General features: G+C 39.0%; 1 protein-coding gene across 1 annotated transcript in view; it reads left to right on the top strand.

The window, feature by feature from the left end:
* The window catches only part of SLC7A11 (solute carrier family 7 member 11), a gene marked incomplete at both ends in the record, with an annotated part of 86,371 nt that overhangs the window by 55,041 nt on the left and 14,417 nt on the right, over positions 1–16,913 (top strand). The window contains 3 exons of the mRNA XM_082653193.1: positions 13,102–13,225; positions 15,110–15,213; positions 15,986–16,082. Of these exons, the coding sequence (XP_082509319.1) occupies positions 13,102–13,225; positions 15,110–15,213; positions 15,986–16,082 (325 nt within the window). The remainder of the gene's footprint in view (positions 1–13,101; positions 13,226–15,109; positions 15,214–15,985; positions 16,083–16,913) is intronic.

Genomic DNA, 16,913 nt, shown 5'->3' with positions numbered 1-16,913 from the left:
TAAACGGGTGTTGAATTTTGTCGAAAGCTTTCTCCGCATCTATTAAGGTGATCATATGGTTTTTCTCCTTCAGTTTGTTAATATGGTTTATCACATTGATTAATTTGCGTATATTGAAGAATCTTTGCATTCCTGGGATAAACCCCACTTGATCATGGTGTATGATCCCTTTAATATGCTGTTGGATTCTGTTTGCTAGTATTTTGCTGAGGATATTTGCATCTATGTTCATCAGTGATATTGGCCTGTAGTTCTCTTTCTTTGTGACATCTTTGTCTGGTTTTGGTATCAGTATGATGGTGGCCTCATAGAATGAGTTTGGGAGTGTTCCTCCCTCTGCTATATTTTGGAAGAGTCTGAGAAGGATAGGTGTTAGCTGTTCTCTAAATGTTTGACAGAATTTGCCTGTGAAGCCATCTGGTCCTCAGCTTTTGTTTGTTGGAAGATTTTTAATCACAGTCTCAATTTCAGTGCTTGTGATTGGTCTGTTTATATTTTCTATTTCTTCCTGGTTCAGTCTTGGAAGGTTATGCTTTTTAAGAACTTTTGCATTTCTTACAGTTTGTCCATTTTATTGGCATATAGTTGCTTGTAGTAGTCTCTCAGTGTCCTTTGTATTTCTGTAGTGTCAGTTGTTACTTCTCCTTTTTCATTTCTAATTCTATTGATTTGAGTCCTCTCCCTTTCCTTCTTGATGAGTGTGGCTAATGGTTTATCAATTTAGTTTGTCTTTTCAAAGAACCAGCTTTTAGTTTTATTGATCTTTGTTATTGTTTCCTTCATTTCTTTTTCATTTATTTCTGATCTGATCTTTATGATTTTTTTCCTTCTCCTAACTTTGGGATTCTTTTGTTCTTCTTTCTCTAATTGCTTTAGGTGTAAGGTTAGGTTGTTTATTTGAGATGTTTCTTGTTTCTTGAGGTAGGATTGTATTGCTATAAACTTCCCTCTTAGAACTGCTTTTGCTACATCCCATAGGTTTTGGGTCGCTTTGTTTTCCTTGTTATTTGTTTCTAGGTATTTTTTGATTTCCTTTTTGATTTCTTCAGTGATCTCTTGGTTATTAAGTAGTGTATTGTTTAGCCTCCATGTGTTTCTGTTTTTTACACATTTTTTCCTGTAATTGATATCTAGTCTCATAACATTGTGTTCAGAAAAGATACTTTATATGATGTCAATTTTCTTAAATTTACCAAGGCTTGAAATGTGACACAAGATATGATCTATCCTGGAGAATGTTCCATGAGTGCTTGAGAAGAAATGTATTCTGTTGTGTTTGGATGGAATGTCCTATAAATATCAATTAAGTCCATCTTGTTTAATGTATCATTTAAAGCTTGTCTTTCCTTATTTACTTTTCATTTCGGGTGATCTGTCCATTGGTGAAAGTGGGGTGTTAAAGTCCCCTACTATGATTGTGTTACTGTCGATTTCCCCTTTTATGGCTGTTAGCATTTGTCTTATGTATTGAGGTGCTCCTATGTTGGGTGCATAAATAGTTGCAATTATTATATCTTCTTGGATGGATCCCTTGATCATTATGTAGTGTCCTTCTTTGTCTCTTGTAGTAGTCTTTATTTTAAAGTCTATTTTGTCTGATATGAGAATTATTCCTTTAGCTTTCTTTTGATTTCCATTTGCATGGAATATCTTTTTCCATCCCCTCCTTTTCAGTCTGTATGTGTCCCTAAGTCTGAAGGGGTCTCTTGTAGACAGCATATATACAGGTCTTGTTTTTGTATCCATTCAGCCAGTCTGTGTCTTTTGGTTGGAACATTTAATCCATTTACATTTAAGATAATTATCGATATGTATGTTCCTATTACCATTTTCATAATTGTTTGGTTTTTGTTATTGTAAGTCTTTTCCTTCTCTTGTGTTTCCTGCCTAGAGAAGTTCCTTTAGTGTTTGTTGTAAAGCTGGTTTGGTGGTGTTGAATTCTCTTAGGTTTTGCTTATCTGTAAAGGTTTTAATTTCTCCATTGAATATGAATGAGATCCTTTCTGGGTAGAGTAATCTTTTTTGTAGGTTTTTCCCTTTCATTACTTTAAATATGTCCTGCCATTCTCTTCTAACTTGTAGAGTTTCTGCTAAAAGATCAGCTGTTAACCTTATGGGGATTCCCTTATATGTTATTTGTTGTTTGTCCCTTGCTGCTTTTAATATTTTTTCTTTGTGTTTAATTTTTGATAGTTTGATTAATATGTGTCTTGGCGTATTTCTCCTTGGATTTATCCTGTATGGGACTCTCTGTGCTTCCTGGACTTGATTAACTATTTCCTTCCCCATATTAGGGAAGTTTTCAACTATAATCTCTTCAAATATTTTCTCAGTCTCTTTCTTTTTCTCTTCTTCTTCTGGGACCCCTATAATTTGAATGTTGGTGTGTTTAATGTTGTCCCGGAGGTCTCTGAGACTGTCCTCAATTCTTTTCATTCTTTTTTCTTTATTCTGCTCCCCGACAGTTATTTCCACCATTTTATCTTCCAGGTCACTTATCCGTTCTTCTATCTCAGTTATTCTGCTATTGATTCCTTCTAGAGAATTTTTAATTTCATTTATTGTGTTGTTCATCGTTGCTTGTTTCATCTTTAGTTCTTCTAGGTCCTTGTTAAATGTTTCTTGTGTTTTCTCCATTCTATTTCCAAGATTTTGGATCATCTTTACTATCATTACTCTGAATTCTTTTTCAGGTAGACTGCCTATTTCCTCTTCATTTGTTTGGTCTGGTGGGTTTTTACCTTGCTCTTTCATCTGCTGTATGTTTTTCTGTCTTCTCCTTTTGCTTAACTTACTGTGTTTGGGGTCTCCTTTTCACAGGCTGCAGGTTCGTAGTTCCTGTTGTTTTTGGTATCTGCCCCCAGTGGCTAAGGTTGGTTCAGTGGGTTGTGTAGGCTTCCTGGTGGAGGGGAATAGTGCCTGTGTTCTGGTGGGTGAGGCTGGATCTCATCTTTCTGGTGGGCAGGACTGCGTCCCGTGGTGTGTTTTTGGGTGCGTGTGACCTTATTATGATTTTAGGCAGCCTCTCTGCTAATGGTTGGGGCTGTGTTCCTGTCTTGCTAGTTGTTTGGCATAGGGTGTCCAGCACTGTAGCTTGCTAGTCGTTGAGTGGAGCTGGGTCTTAGCGTTGAGATGGAGGTCTCTGGGAGAGCTTTCACCGTTCAATATTACGTGGAGCCAGGAGGTCTCTGGTGGACCAATGTCCTCAACTCAGCTCTCCCACCTCCGAGGCACAGGCCTGACACCTGGCCGGAGCACCACGACCCTGTCAGCCACACGGCCAGGTATGTGGGGAGTTTCTTGGGAAGCTTTCGGGAAGTCTGAAGTCTTCTGCCAGCGTTCAGTAGGTGTTCTGCAGGAGTTGTTCCACACGTAGATGTATTTCTGCTGTATCTGTGGGGAGGAAGCTGATCTGCATGTCTTACTCCTCTGCCGTTTTGAAGGTCCCTCACCACTCTTCCTTTATATGCTCTTCTGTAATGATCACTGCTATCAGCCAGACTGATACTATGAAGGTACTGTGATGTACTGGTATTCGTGATTGAGGATAGGATCATAACCTCAAGACCCAGGAGAAGAGTTGGTGAAATCTGTGTCCTGTTTTTTTCCTCTGAGCGACAGAACAGGACAGACTCAGGCACTTCCGTAGGATGCTCTGTTACACGAGCAAGGACTGAACTAAGTTTTCAAGGTATTGTTAAACAATCTTTAAAAATCAGCTTTATTTGTTAAAGTGATTGAATAATGAACTTCCAAGAGAAATGGACGTTAGATTTCATTAATTCAGCACCCTCTTTAACTAAGGAGGAAGTTTATGCCTGGAGAGGTCCAGTGATCTCCTGGGTTCCTGCCAGTGACTGGAAGATGACTGGACCCGGCTTTCAGATTGGAGTCCAGAGAATGTTCATAATTCTATGAAATCAAAACGAACACTGAAGGCAAACATCAGAGACAAGATGTTGCATAAGGAAAACTTACACTTGGGATGGTACATATACATTTTTTTCTTGGTTATAGGAATTTGGGGATGGGGCTGAGGGAAAATATGAAAGAGAAGGGAAATTACAGGGTGGGTGAATGCGGGGACCACTTCTCTTTCTGGGGCAGGTAGTCCCTCAACCATTGCATGTTGTGTTTGACTTTGCTAAAGTATCCTTGGGGAGAAATTTGCCTACGAATCCTTGTAGTCTAAGAAAAGGCATTAGCAAATATAAAATAAAGCACAAAGCTTAATTTTTGAAAAGTTTAACTTTTGAGCTGAAAGATGAAAGATAATGAAATTTCCGTTTCTGCTGGGAATATGAATCTTTGTAAATGGACAGCCCAAGGAGAGGAGAGGGGAACTTACAGGAGGTTCTGCCATTCTGGGGGCCTCTGTGACCTTTGCAGGGAGCTGTCAACTGTTCCAAGCAGGAGTCAAAATCATCACTTTCTTGACAATGACCTATCATCTCTCTCAACTGGAAAGGTATTTAACCCATCCATTCAATTTCTTCTCATCTTCACCTTTCTCTGCAGCTCCATTAGCTGCTGTGTCATGTTCTCTGGGGCCCAGCCATGCGGGTTTACCACTTTGATTAAAGCCAGGCCATAGCTGTTGGCTCCCCTATCAACCTTATACCTTTCCTACTATAAATGTTACCCTCAATTACCTATAAATAGGATTTGTTGCAGTGAAAAATTATTTTCAACTTTGTAGGATCAAATATATATATACATACATACCTCTATAATCATTCGTAGATAGGCATTTTATGAAACCAATTCATAGAGTTTGAAAACCGTAGTTTAGGAAGCCAGCATTGAGTCCCAAAAAAGTATTTAAAGACATAATTTGACTTGTAGCGTCTAGTGGAGTGATGTTAAAACTGTTTGAAAGCGCTGGATCCCTTCAGTTGTATATCAATACATAAAACAAGGAAGAGAGGACTGATCTGGTTGAAGTGAGTGAGGACAGGTTAGCCTCTAATCTTATCAATTGTCCATCTTCTATTCTGATTCCCATATTACCCTGGTGTCTCCTTGACTACCAGATGTCAAAGTAAAATGGTTTCTAATAATTAGACTTGTCATTGTTGGTCACAGATATTGAAGGCAGTTTTCAGTAGTTCATTTGTCAGGGTTGAATGTCTCCATATGTACCTGTTCCATTTCTTATTGTGCAGCTGGTCAGAAATGTGACTGGATTTGATTTATGGGTTTATAGTAGGAGAAGTGTTATCAGTTCCTTCTAAGACACGTGTTTATGACCAGAGGGAATTTTGACTCTAATTCCCACTTATTATACTAAAGTGGGTATGTTTATTTTACCTTGCCTTGTACTTAGCATAAGAGTATATTTATTTAACATTGCATTGTTTTATTATGTATCTTTGGCCAAAACAAGAGGCGATTATACTTTGATCTTTGTTGGATCGGAGGCAGTTGTCAAATGTGCAGGAGATTTTATATTTCAAAATAGTGAACAATGGGGTCTATGTTTGCTCTGTTTCTGGGAAGTTGGAATAATAGAATTTTCACTGTTCTAACTTTAGCCAATGTAAGTGTTTCAGTTGGATCTCATTTGGGACATTATTTTAAAGACTTTATATCATATACTGGTCTCTTACGAAACAAAAAAATATGAGATAAAAATTAATGAGGACCCAATTTGTCTCATAAAAACTAATTCACTGAGATCTACAAAAAGTCTTGATATAATGAGGCCCTTCATTCTTTTATTAGTTAGGGTAGTGCCAGCTGCTCCAACAAGCAAACCACAAATTTTCAATGGCTTTAAACAATCGAAAGTTTAGTTTTTAGATCATGTTACAGCTGGTGTCCCTGGCTGAGCGGTAGACTTTCTTCCTCATGTTGATTCTGTGGCCCAGATTCCTTCCACATTGTGGCTTTGCCTCTCTATAGATCCTCTATACAACTAGAGAAAGGGTTGGGGGCAGACAAGGCAGCCCACTTCTTAACCACCTTGGCCTAAAACTCACATCAGTTGACACATAAGGATGAGTCACACTCCCACCTAGATACCAGAGAGTCTGGAAAATGTGGTCTCTCTGGGTAGCTTCTTCTCAGGAATGACTGATACTTTGGAAAGAGGAGTACAAAACGGTGGTGAGTACTTCATTCTCTCAGCCATGCATATCTGAATCTCAGGAACTCACTTATAAAAAAAAAAAAAAAAAGGTTCACTGAGATATTGCATCACCTTAGAGTACTTTAGACAAAATCCTGAGGGAAATAACATTTTAAAAAGTATACTATAAAAATAATATAACAAAAATAAGAGCTGGGGCTTCCCTGATGGCGCAGTGGTTCAGAGTCCGCCTGCCGATGCAGGGGACACGGGTTCGTGTCCCGGTGCGGGAAGATCCCACATGCCGCGGAGTGGCTAGGCCCGTGAGCCATGGCCGCTGAGCCTGCGCGTCCGGGGCCTGTGCTCCGCAACGGGAGAGGCCACAACAGTGAGAGGCCTGCGTACTAAAAAAAAAAAAAAAATAAGAGCTGAACATTAGTATGAAATGTAATTTATTGTTATTAAAATATTTTGTTTTCTTAGTTATTTACTTGCTAACATTTTATCAAAAACCAATTTTGTTTCTATGTTTGTGCACTCAAACTTGCCTACTAATTTCTTTACGTTCATCCATGATAAATATGGATAACTGTAATATATCCGGACGACACACTCTAAATCTTGAGAAATGAGAACAAATGAGATGCAGACAATGCAGATTTTTTATTGGTATGAAATTCAAGCAAATGAAAATTTACCCCCAAGCTCCATTTTGCTGAATAATTTTATTTAGGCAGGAATTTATTCTGCTAGTTGGATAAAAAAATAAAGTATTATTAGGGCTAAAAACGCTTAGACTCATGCTTCTGATTGCTTATGACCCTATGTTTCTGAATTATAAGTTTCCATCTCAGTTCATTTTTCTGCGTGGTTTTGCTGCACTTTTCTGTCTCCTTCATGCCTCTGTGTATGTTTTTTCCATGAGCCTCCTTCAGGCTGCAGTCTTTTAATCTGTGTCTGTTCATTTCTTACATCTCCCTACAGGTCCCTCTGTCTTCTCTTTTTGTTTATGGAGCTCTTCATCTGTGGACAATGGAGAATGGTGAGATTTAGATTAGACATCAGTGGTATTGAAATTTAAAGCGTCTCAATGAAAACACCTGTGGTCTTGCCGTGGTACCATAAGAAGCCGAGGGCAGGTGTTTAGTGCTTGAAATCAGTGGGATCACTGTGTACCTTTATGTGACAATCTGCTCGTCACATCACTGTGTTCAGCCTTGGCCCAGAAATTGTCATTAAGTTAGAACATGAACCATGGACCTTTAAGAATGTTTCTAAATAGGTTTATGGAATGTACTCTTCCTCTTGCTACATTTTCTTCTTTCAGTGACAACCCACACCTTCCCCCCCAACTTGCCATGTCTCCTCAAGTGCATTTCTCTTACACTGTTATTCACAGTCCGGTCCCCACTCACAATGTGCAACTAGAGATACAGTGATAGCACTAAATGACAAGGGGGCAGAATCACCGATAACATACAAGGCAGTTCATAGGGTTCCAGTCATCTGTAATCTAATTGTTTCAAGTCTGGAAAACAATCAAGGACCCTTATTTGTAATTCAGTCCCTGATAGAAATATCAGAAATCACATAGCCAGATAGTACAGTTTCATGCTTGCCGGGGGGCGGGGGGTTTCTCTGGAAAGTTTGAGATGAGCAAGAATCAGGGAAATTATGTAAAAATGTATGGAAGAAAAAAATCACGTGAGTGAAAAATATAGATAGATTTTCTTTGAGATATACTAGTATTGATCTTTTGGATTGTAACACATGACTGAAGTTTGAGGAGTACAATAAAATGAACAGCAGTGGTAATAAAATAAACTGAATAATCCTGTAAAAATAAATTGGTGGATCAAAAAGAGAGAAGTAAGAGGTACTCGAGTCACTTCTGGGTCAGATCTAGAGAAAAGCTTTCAAGGTCTCTACAGGGTCATTATAAAGAAAATGCTTTGGTTTTTTTTTTAACATCTTTATTGGAGTATAATTGCTTTACAGTGGTGTGTTAGTTTCTGCTTTATAACAAAGTGAATCAGTTATACATATACATATGTTCCCATATCTCTTCCCTCTTGCATCTCCCTCCCTCCCACCCTCCAGACGGTCACAAAGCACCCACACACACACAAAAAGACAATGTGAAATAGGTATGATCCTAAAATAAATACTCAGAATCAAGACATACTCATTTATAATTTTAAATACTTTATGTTGAGATGAATCATGGCTTTGTTTCAATTATATATAAACAGTTTACTAAAAAATTTTAAAGTTCTTTGAAAAACCCTGTTTTCTTTTTTATTTGCATCTCACATATTAAGAAGTTCATCATTTTCTTGCCCTTCTTAATTCCTCTTTTCTCCCCTCCCTCTTTTTTCCTGAATGCAAAATACATGTGTTAAAACATTAATGATTTTTTAAATAGAAAATGTGAGGCATCAGGCACTTCTCTTAGAAGATTCCAGAACACACAAGAGAAGGTTTTAGCAGAACTGGCATCATGCCCAGTCCCATGGCTCAAAGACAATTTTAGATGCCCCAGGATCAATGGTTTCTGTGGTCTCCAGTGGATGTATCCACACCGGGGAATGTATGAAACTTATTTTGATTCACATAAACCTCAGAAGATTTTGCGCCAGTTATAAAACAATTTTAGGAATGTCCTAAATACAGGTGACTACAGAATTACTCGGATGGCCTGAATCTCAGAAATCCTTGTGACCTTCATGTGTCCTCAACTCTCTGAAGCTAGGTTTACTCATTCTGTTTTCATGGCAGGAGTCTTTTTAGCCAACATAAAGCACTGGAAACAATGATCATTGCTGATGCTCTACCATGGAGTTGCAAAGTATATTGAAAATGCATCCCATGCTCCATCATTTGCAAGATTATTTGTGATGACTATTAAGTGCATAGTAAAATGTACTTGGCTTAAAATGTGTCACGTTGTAACCATCAGCCTTCTGATATTTGTATCATGTATATAAAATAGAGGACATGTGTTTTCAGCATGTGAGGATCCTAGGAATTTTGTACCTAGAGTTAAAGTAGGCACAAAACAGCCATGATATCACGGACAAGATATTTCAGGAATGTGGGACTTAGCGATGGAGGATCTGCATTCAAGACCCAGCTTTCTCACTTACTACTTTTGTGACCTTGGCCAGTCACTTAACCTCTCTGAGCCTTGGTTCCATTGTTTGAAGATGGTGGTATTACCTCCTATTTCAGTGGGTTGTTGTGGATTTTGTCATTTGTTCATATTCTATGTTATTCCACAAAGGACTTGAAATGAAATGTGTATATTTGGAGATAAAATGCGTTTGCCAGTGCTTTGTAGATTATACAAATATAAGCTACCTGCCATTACTATTGGGGCCATTTAAATTCCTGGGGAGCTCTGTCCTTAGAATGAGAGTGCTTCTAAGCAGATGTTCCAGAGACTTCCATTTAATAATTTCCAATAAACAAATATTTATCTATGTGTTACATAGACGGGTTACAGATGCCAATTTAAAATAAACCTGCAAGGAAAGAAGACCGTCCAAGACCTTTTGATTGAAAACCATTTGCGATTAATAAAAATATCAGATTCTCACTTAGTGCTTATTTCTCATGAATACATAATTGAAAAGACTATAATGACAAAAAGCTCTTAAGGATTAAGTAACTTTTCCCAATACATTCGTATCTTGTTAATCATAAAAAAATATATACACAACATTTGAGAAAGATTACAACTCATAGGTGTGAGTCACTTTTATTCAGCTTAAAGACAATGCTTTTGTTGCACTTGGAATTGGTGGCTACCTCGCAATTACACAGGGGCTTTGAAATGTCAGTGGCCTACCAGTTCCTGTGATTCCTTTTATTATCATGTGCCATTTGCCTTAATCTTGGATTACTAACTGTGTTTATCTGCCCTCTGCATCTAAAGCCTCCAGAAAGATGGCCCTGGCTTGCCCTAATAGCTCTTATCAGCTCACCCAGTGGCCCTTAAGCTTTGCTGCTTGAAATCCAGGAGTTACCCACACAGTGCCAAGCCCTTCTGAACAAGTCAACTGATTTCCTCGGTGTAAATGATTGCTATTTATGCCAAGGCAGCCACAAACCCTTCTCCTTCCCTTTGTTAAGGTGAAATGGAACCTTAAGGACAGAAGCTACGGGCTGTCTGGCCACATCCTCCAGTTCCCATGGCTTAATTTTACCTAGGGTGGAATTACTGGGTTTGCTGTGAATTGCTGCAAGGTTAGACCCCTTTTCTCTTTTATCCTATATTTTAAGCTCCTTTGATTTTTTTTTCCTCTAGTATCTATATACTAGGCTGATCTATCTATAGGCTATCTATAGGCTATACCTATAGGCTATCTATACTTGTCTGATAGTAAAACTGTTAATAATCTGTTTCATTTTGTCTGATAAGTATGCTTCCTTTTCCTCCTTTTCTATAACAGTTGTCTAGGGAAGTTTATTCAGTGTGCCTCTGTGGTTTTTTAAATTCAAAATAAACTAGTATTTCCAAAATATTGAAACTTTTGAAAACGTTCACTTGACATTATAGTTCGTATCACACAGAAAAATTATGAAAATCATGGAATAAGTCTTTCCCCCTCCTTCATACTACACAAAACTGTATTTTCAGTGAATACATGAGGAATACAGCCTGGATAAGAGCTTTCCAATAAACATTATATTCAATAATTATAATTTCTCTGAAAAGTAATAGTTAAGAGTTTGAGGACCCACATGCACGAGAGAGAATACACTTCAGTGGTTTAAATGCTTTGACTTCAGGGTAGCTGGATCCGCAGCTGAATTCTGGGTTTCCACTTACCAGCTGTGTATCCTTGAACAGTTCTTTAAACTCTCTAAGACTTCATTTCCTCTTATATAAAGTGGTAATTGTGCTCCTAACTCACAGGATTTTCCAAGGACAAAATGAGGCAAATATGTAAAGTAGCTAATAAAAGGGTGGGTGCGGAGCAGCATCTGCTGTTTTTTGTTATTGACAAGCTGAGGAAGAACAAAAGGAAAACTAACCTGGAAGTTTCCAATGGTTTAAAGGTCCCTTCTGCTAAAGTCAGTTTAGAAATCCTCCCTCAGAAAGACCGCAATCTCCGGGCAGGAAACACAGGCTGCCTTGAAAGAGCTGGGCTGGGAGGCTAGATGCTATGCCGGCAGGGCCACAGTCAAATTTCAGAGTGACTCCTCTGTGCTCTATGACAGCATCATGTGACATGACAGTACTACCTGTCCTGGACAGATTAGGTGACTTCACCGCACTGAACAGTAAATCACCTCACTTTTTATTAGCAGAGCCTTTGCATTACTTAATCCTACTCTTGCGAGGAGATCTCTAGAGAGTGTCTTTCTCCCTCTCTTTCTCTCTGCTTCTCTCCTCCATAGAAAGAACTCAAAACCCCATTTGGCGTGTTATAAGAGCTGAAGGATTCGAGTTTCAAATATTGAGAATACAGTGAGTGGTTGAAAAGCTGCCTTTATCTTTAATATGCCTTATGCCACTTACCCCTCTGTATTTAATTGGCCCAGTGATCTCCTTTGCTTACATTTAGCGTTTATCAATCACAAGCAGCAGTGCGTGGTACGGCATGAACAGAAAGTTCCACAGGACCCTCTTCACACTGGGGAAGGGGAACATCTGCTCCTTTTCTAGCAGGATGCCAGGATTTTAGAGGTCAATGTGTTTCCCCATCAAGGCTTAAGGCTTTGGGGACCAGGGGAAGTGTCGAGCTCCAAGCAGCATAATGAATGGCATTTGCTGGCTGGCTGGGTTTGCCTGTTCTCAACAGGGGATAGAGAATTCAGCGTAATGAGCTGGGACTTAGTGTGCTCAACACACCCAGCTTGGGGAGTGAGGCAGGCTGTGCCTTTTTTGTTCCTGGTTCGGACCTGTATTTTCATCTTGGAAGAAATTATAGGGAGGTCTTCATTAGTGGTGCCCAGCAGGGTTAAGGCTCCATGAAGGCTGATAAGCTCTATGGCTAAAAAAAAAAAACAAACCCACAAAACCCATCCGCCTTTGTGCAGGGAGCCGAAGGTTTAAGTTGCTTGAACTGGAAACAGTCTGAAGAGGTGATTATGTTAAGCAAGTAATGTGTATCGGTAACATGGAGTCAAATTATGAGGGTCAGTAACTTCCTGGCTTTCCCAGTGCGTTAAATGAAGACATAACGTTGTGTTTGCGCCGCTGCTTCCTGATGCTGCGTAGTGTCAGCACCGTCCGGTCCTATGTACTTCACAGCACGTCACCTCTAACTTCATGGGATTATCTGTGCTCTTGCTTTAATAGATACTCATGATCTTGAGCTCCCTTTGAACTCACAGCAGGGCAGTGCAAAGGCGTTATGGGGAACACTTCTGGGCTTTTTGTGTTATGTACAAAATTATTATTACTGTCATTTAGAAAGGTAGATATATGTTGCTGGCATGCTTCCAAAAGTGTACACGTATTTGATGGCAAGGGGAATTACTGAAGGGGAAGACACTGAATGCGAAAGATCTTTTGGGAGACTAGTATTAGAAAGGTGTCAAGGCAAGTGAATCAGGATTTGAAAGGCATATATATAGGACAGTGGATCTCAAAGCGTGGTCCCCTGGCCAGCAGCATCAGAATTACCCAGGAACTTGCGAAAGATGCAAATCCGCCTGAATCAGAAACTCCTGAGGTGGGCTCAGCAATCAGTCTCTGTTTTAACAAGCCTTCCGGGTGATACGTGCTCAAGTGTGTGAAACCCTGCCGTAGGATTTATGGAGCACAAGGATTGGACAGACCCACATGTTCTGGGGTAGAGCAGTAGACAAGACAAACGTACCTCCCCTGATGGACTTTATTAAATTACAAAGGAATATGTGGTACTTCACCCTGATGAAATGTTTAGACACACCCAGCAGAGCCTGTAGTTAGCCATATACCATGTTGTTGTTTGTTTGAATGAGCCTGTTATCTTCTTTGCTTGCAGAGAAATGACTAACAAAAGATGACTGATCAGTGATTCCTTTGTGCATTTCAGAACCGTCCCCCTTGCGATATGTATATCCATGGCCGTCGTCACCATTGGCTACGTGCTAACAAATGTGGCCTACTTTACGACCATCAGTGCCGAGGAGCTGTTGCTTTCAGAGGCCGTGGCAGTGGTAAGTCTAAGTTGGGAAAATGCCAGTTTGAATTTAGGTTAATGAAATGATGCAATTTTATAGTAGTTCCCTCCAGCAGAAAGTGTTTTGAAATCCAGTAATTCTTTTTTAACTGAATGATAATGAATATTGTAAAAATTTAGAACATACCTTAGCATAGTCCATTTAACTGATACAGCTACACTCCTATACGATTTCTCTGCACTGTTAATTTCATGTAAAACATTTCCACATGTGCCTGCTTGAAAACATATTTCCACACATACATGTTGAATAGAAGTCATGATTCTTCCAACATGTCTTTAAAGACAGGTGGGCAGTTACTGAGTTTAAATGAATGCATTTTGGGGTATGCAAATGGCAATTGATTCTGTACTCCTCCCTGTTTAGACGCTTTTCAAATGCTAACTTAAAATCTTTTTCCCAAAGTACCACTTTAGAATTTCCAAATGGACCACATAACATTTTTTTCCTGGTATATATATATCATTTTGAATACAAGTTCTAGGATATTATTAATTTGAGGAAATGCTGAGTTATTCAAAGTTAAACAGATGTCATTGCTATAGTACTTCTCAGAATATTAGAGAAGCTAATGTGCATTTTAACTCCCTGAGATGCGGATACTCATAATTTTACAGCATTTTCCAAAATTTATTTGACTTCAGGGGCATCTTTTGCTTTCAAAGGTCATGTTATGGGACTGCTATTCTGTGACACAGACTTTTTGGTATAAAAACTTAGCTAGTAAGAGGGCACTCATTCATGACCTTGTAACAATGAAGGGTGAAAAAAAAAAAGAACTTCCCATCACTAGATGTCAGTTCCTTTTAAAATAGTCACTATTAGGTCATATCAGAAACATCCACAGGGAACAAATTATCTCATTTCATGTGAACCTATGTACGAGTTCACTGTATTAAAAAAGACTCTGTCCACTGCTGTAACTTCTACCAGACAACCAAATGCAAGAGCTTCCTGATGTCAGGTCGTCATCTCATCTTACTAGACAAAGGGCAGCACTTAAGTCTTTGAGCGTAATGTGGTCCATTAATTACATAGCACCGGCTGTATCAAGGACAAGTAAAGAATCCCACATTTTTTTTTTTTTTTTGGAAAATACATCCTTCATGAAAATTTGCAATGTTGCACATGCCATGCAACAAAAGGAAAGGTCAGAAGTTTTGTTTAACTTTTATATTTTCTGTAGTTTGGTTTCCTTGGACTTGTGTTGGTGTTCTAGCCTTTTAATAGGAAATTACAGAAGGAATTGGCAGATAACTGAGAGGGCGGGATGGACTTCATAAACAGAGATTCAGCTGATGTGATTATTCTGGGCAAAAGATGTTCAGAACTGTTCATATCCATAATATACATGATTAAGTCCTCAATTATTTTTTGCCACGCTTTTAAGTCATAACAGTGGGATTGGTATATGAAACAGGTATCTGCAACACTTCTCAGTGTACCTTTGTACTTCGCTATAAAAATGTGGCTTTCCAGATGAGAGAGAAGGTATTCTACAGAAGGATTTCTGTCTCTAAAAGGAGAACTTCTGTACTGAGTTTTTTTAATTTACCAGAGTCAGAGACAATAGATATCATAGTTGATAAAGATTTGATCAATGGATCATCGCTCTTTGGAAGTAGAGGGAAGGTGCTTGTTTAGACTATTGCACATAATTCTGCAACAAGCAGGGACATGGTACCTGCCTTTGATTATTATTCTAAGAGGTTAGTCTGACCCTAACCCAAAACAAGGATTATAAAACACACACAGATCACCAGGTAAACAGAAAGTCATAGAGCGAGTTTGGCCTAAATTGTTTCATTTTATTCCACTTTCTGCCAGAGCATTAATTTGCTTCCTTCTGTCTTTCACTAGACTTTTTCTGAGCGGCTCCTGGGAAATTTCTCAGTAGCAGTTCCAATCTTTGTTGCCCTCTCCTGCTTTGGTTCCATGAATGGTGGTGTGTTTGCTGTCTCCAGGTGAGTGAGTTCAAGCATTTCTAGAAATGCATTTCTGTGTCTGAGATGGGATGTGATAAGGATAACTTTAAAAAGAAAAGAAATAGTGCCTCTAAACCTGCTGTTTTTAAAGGGAAACGCAAGATTGAAATCTTTCTCCAAGTATCAACAGCGTGTTCTATTCTGTCCATTAGAGGGCACTGTTTGTCTACTCATAGCCTACTCTGAAGCCAGGGATGAAGGGTTTTTTTGTTGTTGTTTTAACGTTATGTCTACAGAGTTTAACAACAACATTTTATTTCTGGCAATAAAATCTTTTGTTTCTCTAAAGGTGACAAGCAAAAAAGTAAAGTAAGAGACACCAGACATCACCATACCACCATCTGTATCCCTTTTGTTTGATGCAGAAGTCCCTTTTGTTTTAATTTGATGAAAACCCAATCAGATAAATGTGAATGGTGTGTGTGTGTGTGTGTGTGTGTGTGTGTGTGTGTGTGTGTGTGTGTGTGTGTGTGTGTGTTGAGTTGGACTGGATTGATAACACACGAGCAGTATTAGAAATCTAGAACGAAATTCACCACCAGCTATTTATATGTGGGGTGAGTTATGCTGAGTCAGATGTTGCTACCGTTTCTCCTCAAAGGAACGTAACATTTTGGCAGATTTTATAAAATTCGAAGTAATCACCTAAGAAATGTCAAACCATTTGGTATGAAGAAGATGGAAGTTTTCTCTTCGATTTCTGGATTTTTTTCCCTTGGAGATGATTAATTATACATTTTTCTCCTGTCAGGTTATTCTATGTTGCATCTCGGGAGGGTCACCTTCCGGAAATTCTCTCCATGATTCACATCCGCAAGCACACTCCTCTGCCAGCTGTTATTGTTTTGGTAATGCATAGTAACATGTGTCTCTAGATGTAACCTCAAAGAACAGCTTAGCAAAGAGGATTCCAAACTTGACTTCAGCTCGTGCTTTCTGTTCTCATTCATCGCTAAAGTGGCTCTATGTGTATCCTGGTGGATTTGCAGAGGCAGAATATTTTCCATCGCTTCCCTTCATCCAGTATATCTGATGCATATTTGATGCTTTGGAGCAATAACACGTCCCTTCTTTTTCATCTTTGTAGAAATCTGTGAGATCAAAGGGAAATGATTGCCTGGGCTCCTGTCACCGACAGAGAGCCTCGCAGAAAAGGAGGTCGAGGAATAAGTCCCAATTCTACTTATTGAAAGTGGAGCTAAAAGTTACAGTCCCCAAACGCCCAGATGTCTCATCAGAGGCCCCTTATCATGAAATGCATACAAAGTTATAGAAAAAGTGGACAGAATCCTAGACAGTGCAGGGATTCTGTGCTTGAAAGTGAGAATTTTGAGAGCAACCCTAAATGGGAGAAATAAAAGCACCAAAACTTAAATTTGAGCTGTACGATTCTTTATGCAGAGAAAAGTATTTGTGAAACACGGGATATGAAAGACTGTGTAAGGTGTAGAAGGCCTCAGATCCCCATTGGCAATGTTATATTCCTTTTTACCTACTATTTTTTCCCAATAACGTTTCCAAAACCCAAAAACATTTCCCAGAAATGTTTCCCGGTAACATTTGTTCCCAATCTCCTGCTGTCAGGCGCACCACAGAATGCACTGAACACTTTTGTGCCCCCATCTCCACCCCCCATGGGTTTCATTTGTTTCAAAATGTTTCCTTGAAATTTCTTTGTG

This window comes from Grampus griseus (assembly GCF_964374135.1).
Source record: "Grampus griseus genome assembly, chromosome: 4".
Classification (NCBI taxonomy): Eukaryota; Metazoa; Chordata; class Mammalia; order Artiodactyla; family Delphinidae; genus Grampus; species Grampus griseus.
Note: the sequence above shows the minus strand (reverse complement) of the source record. Positions and strands in the feature narration are given on the sequence as shown.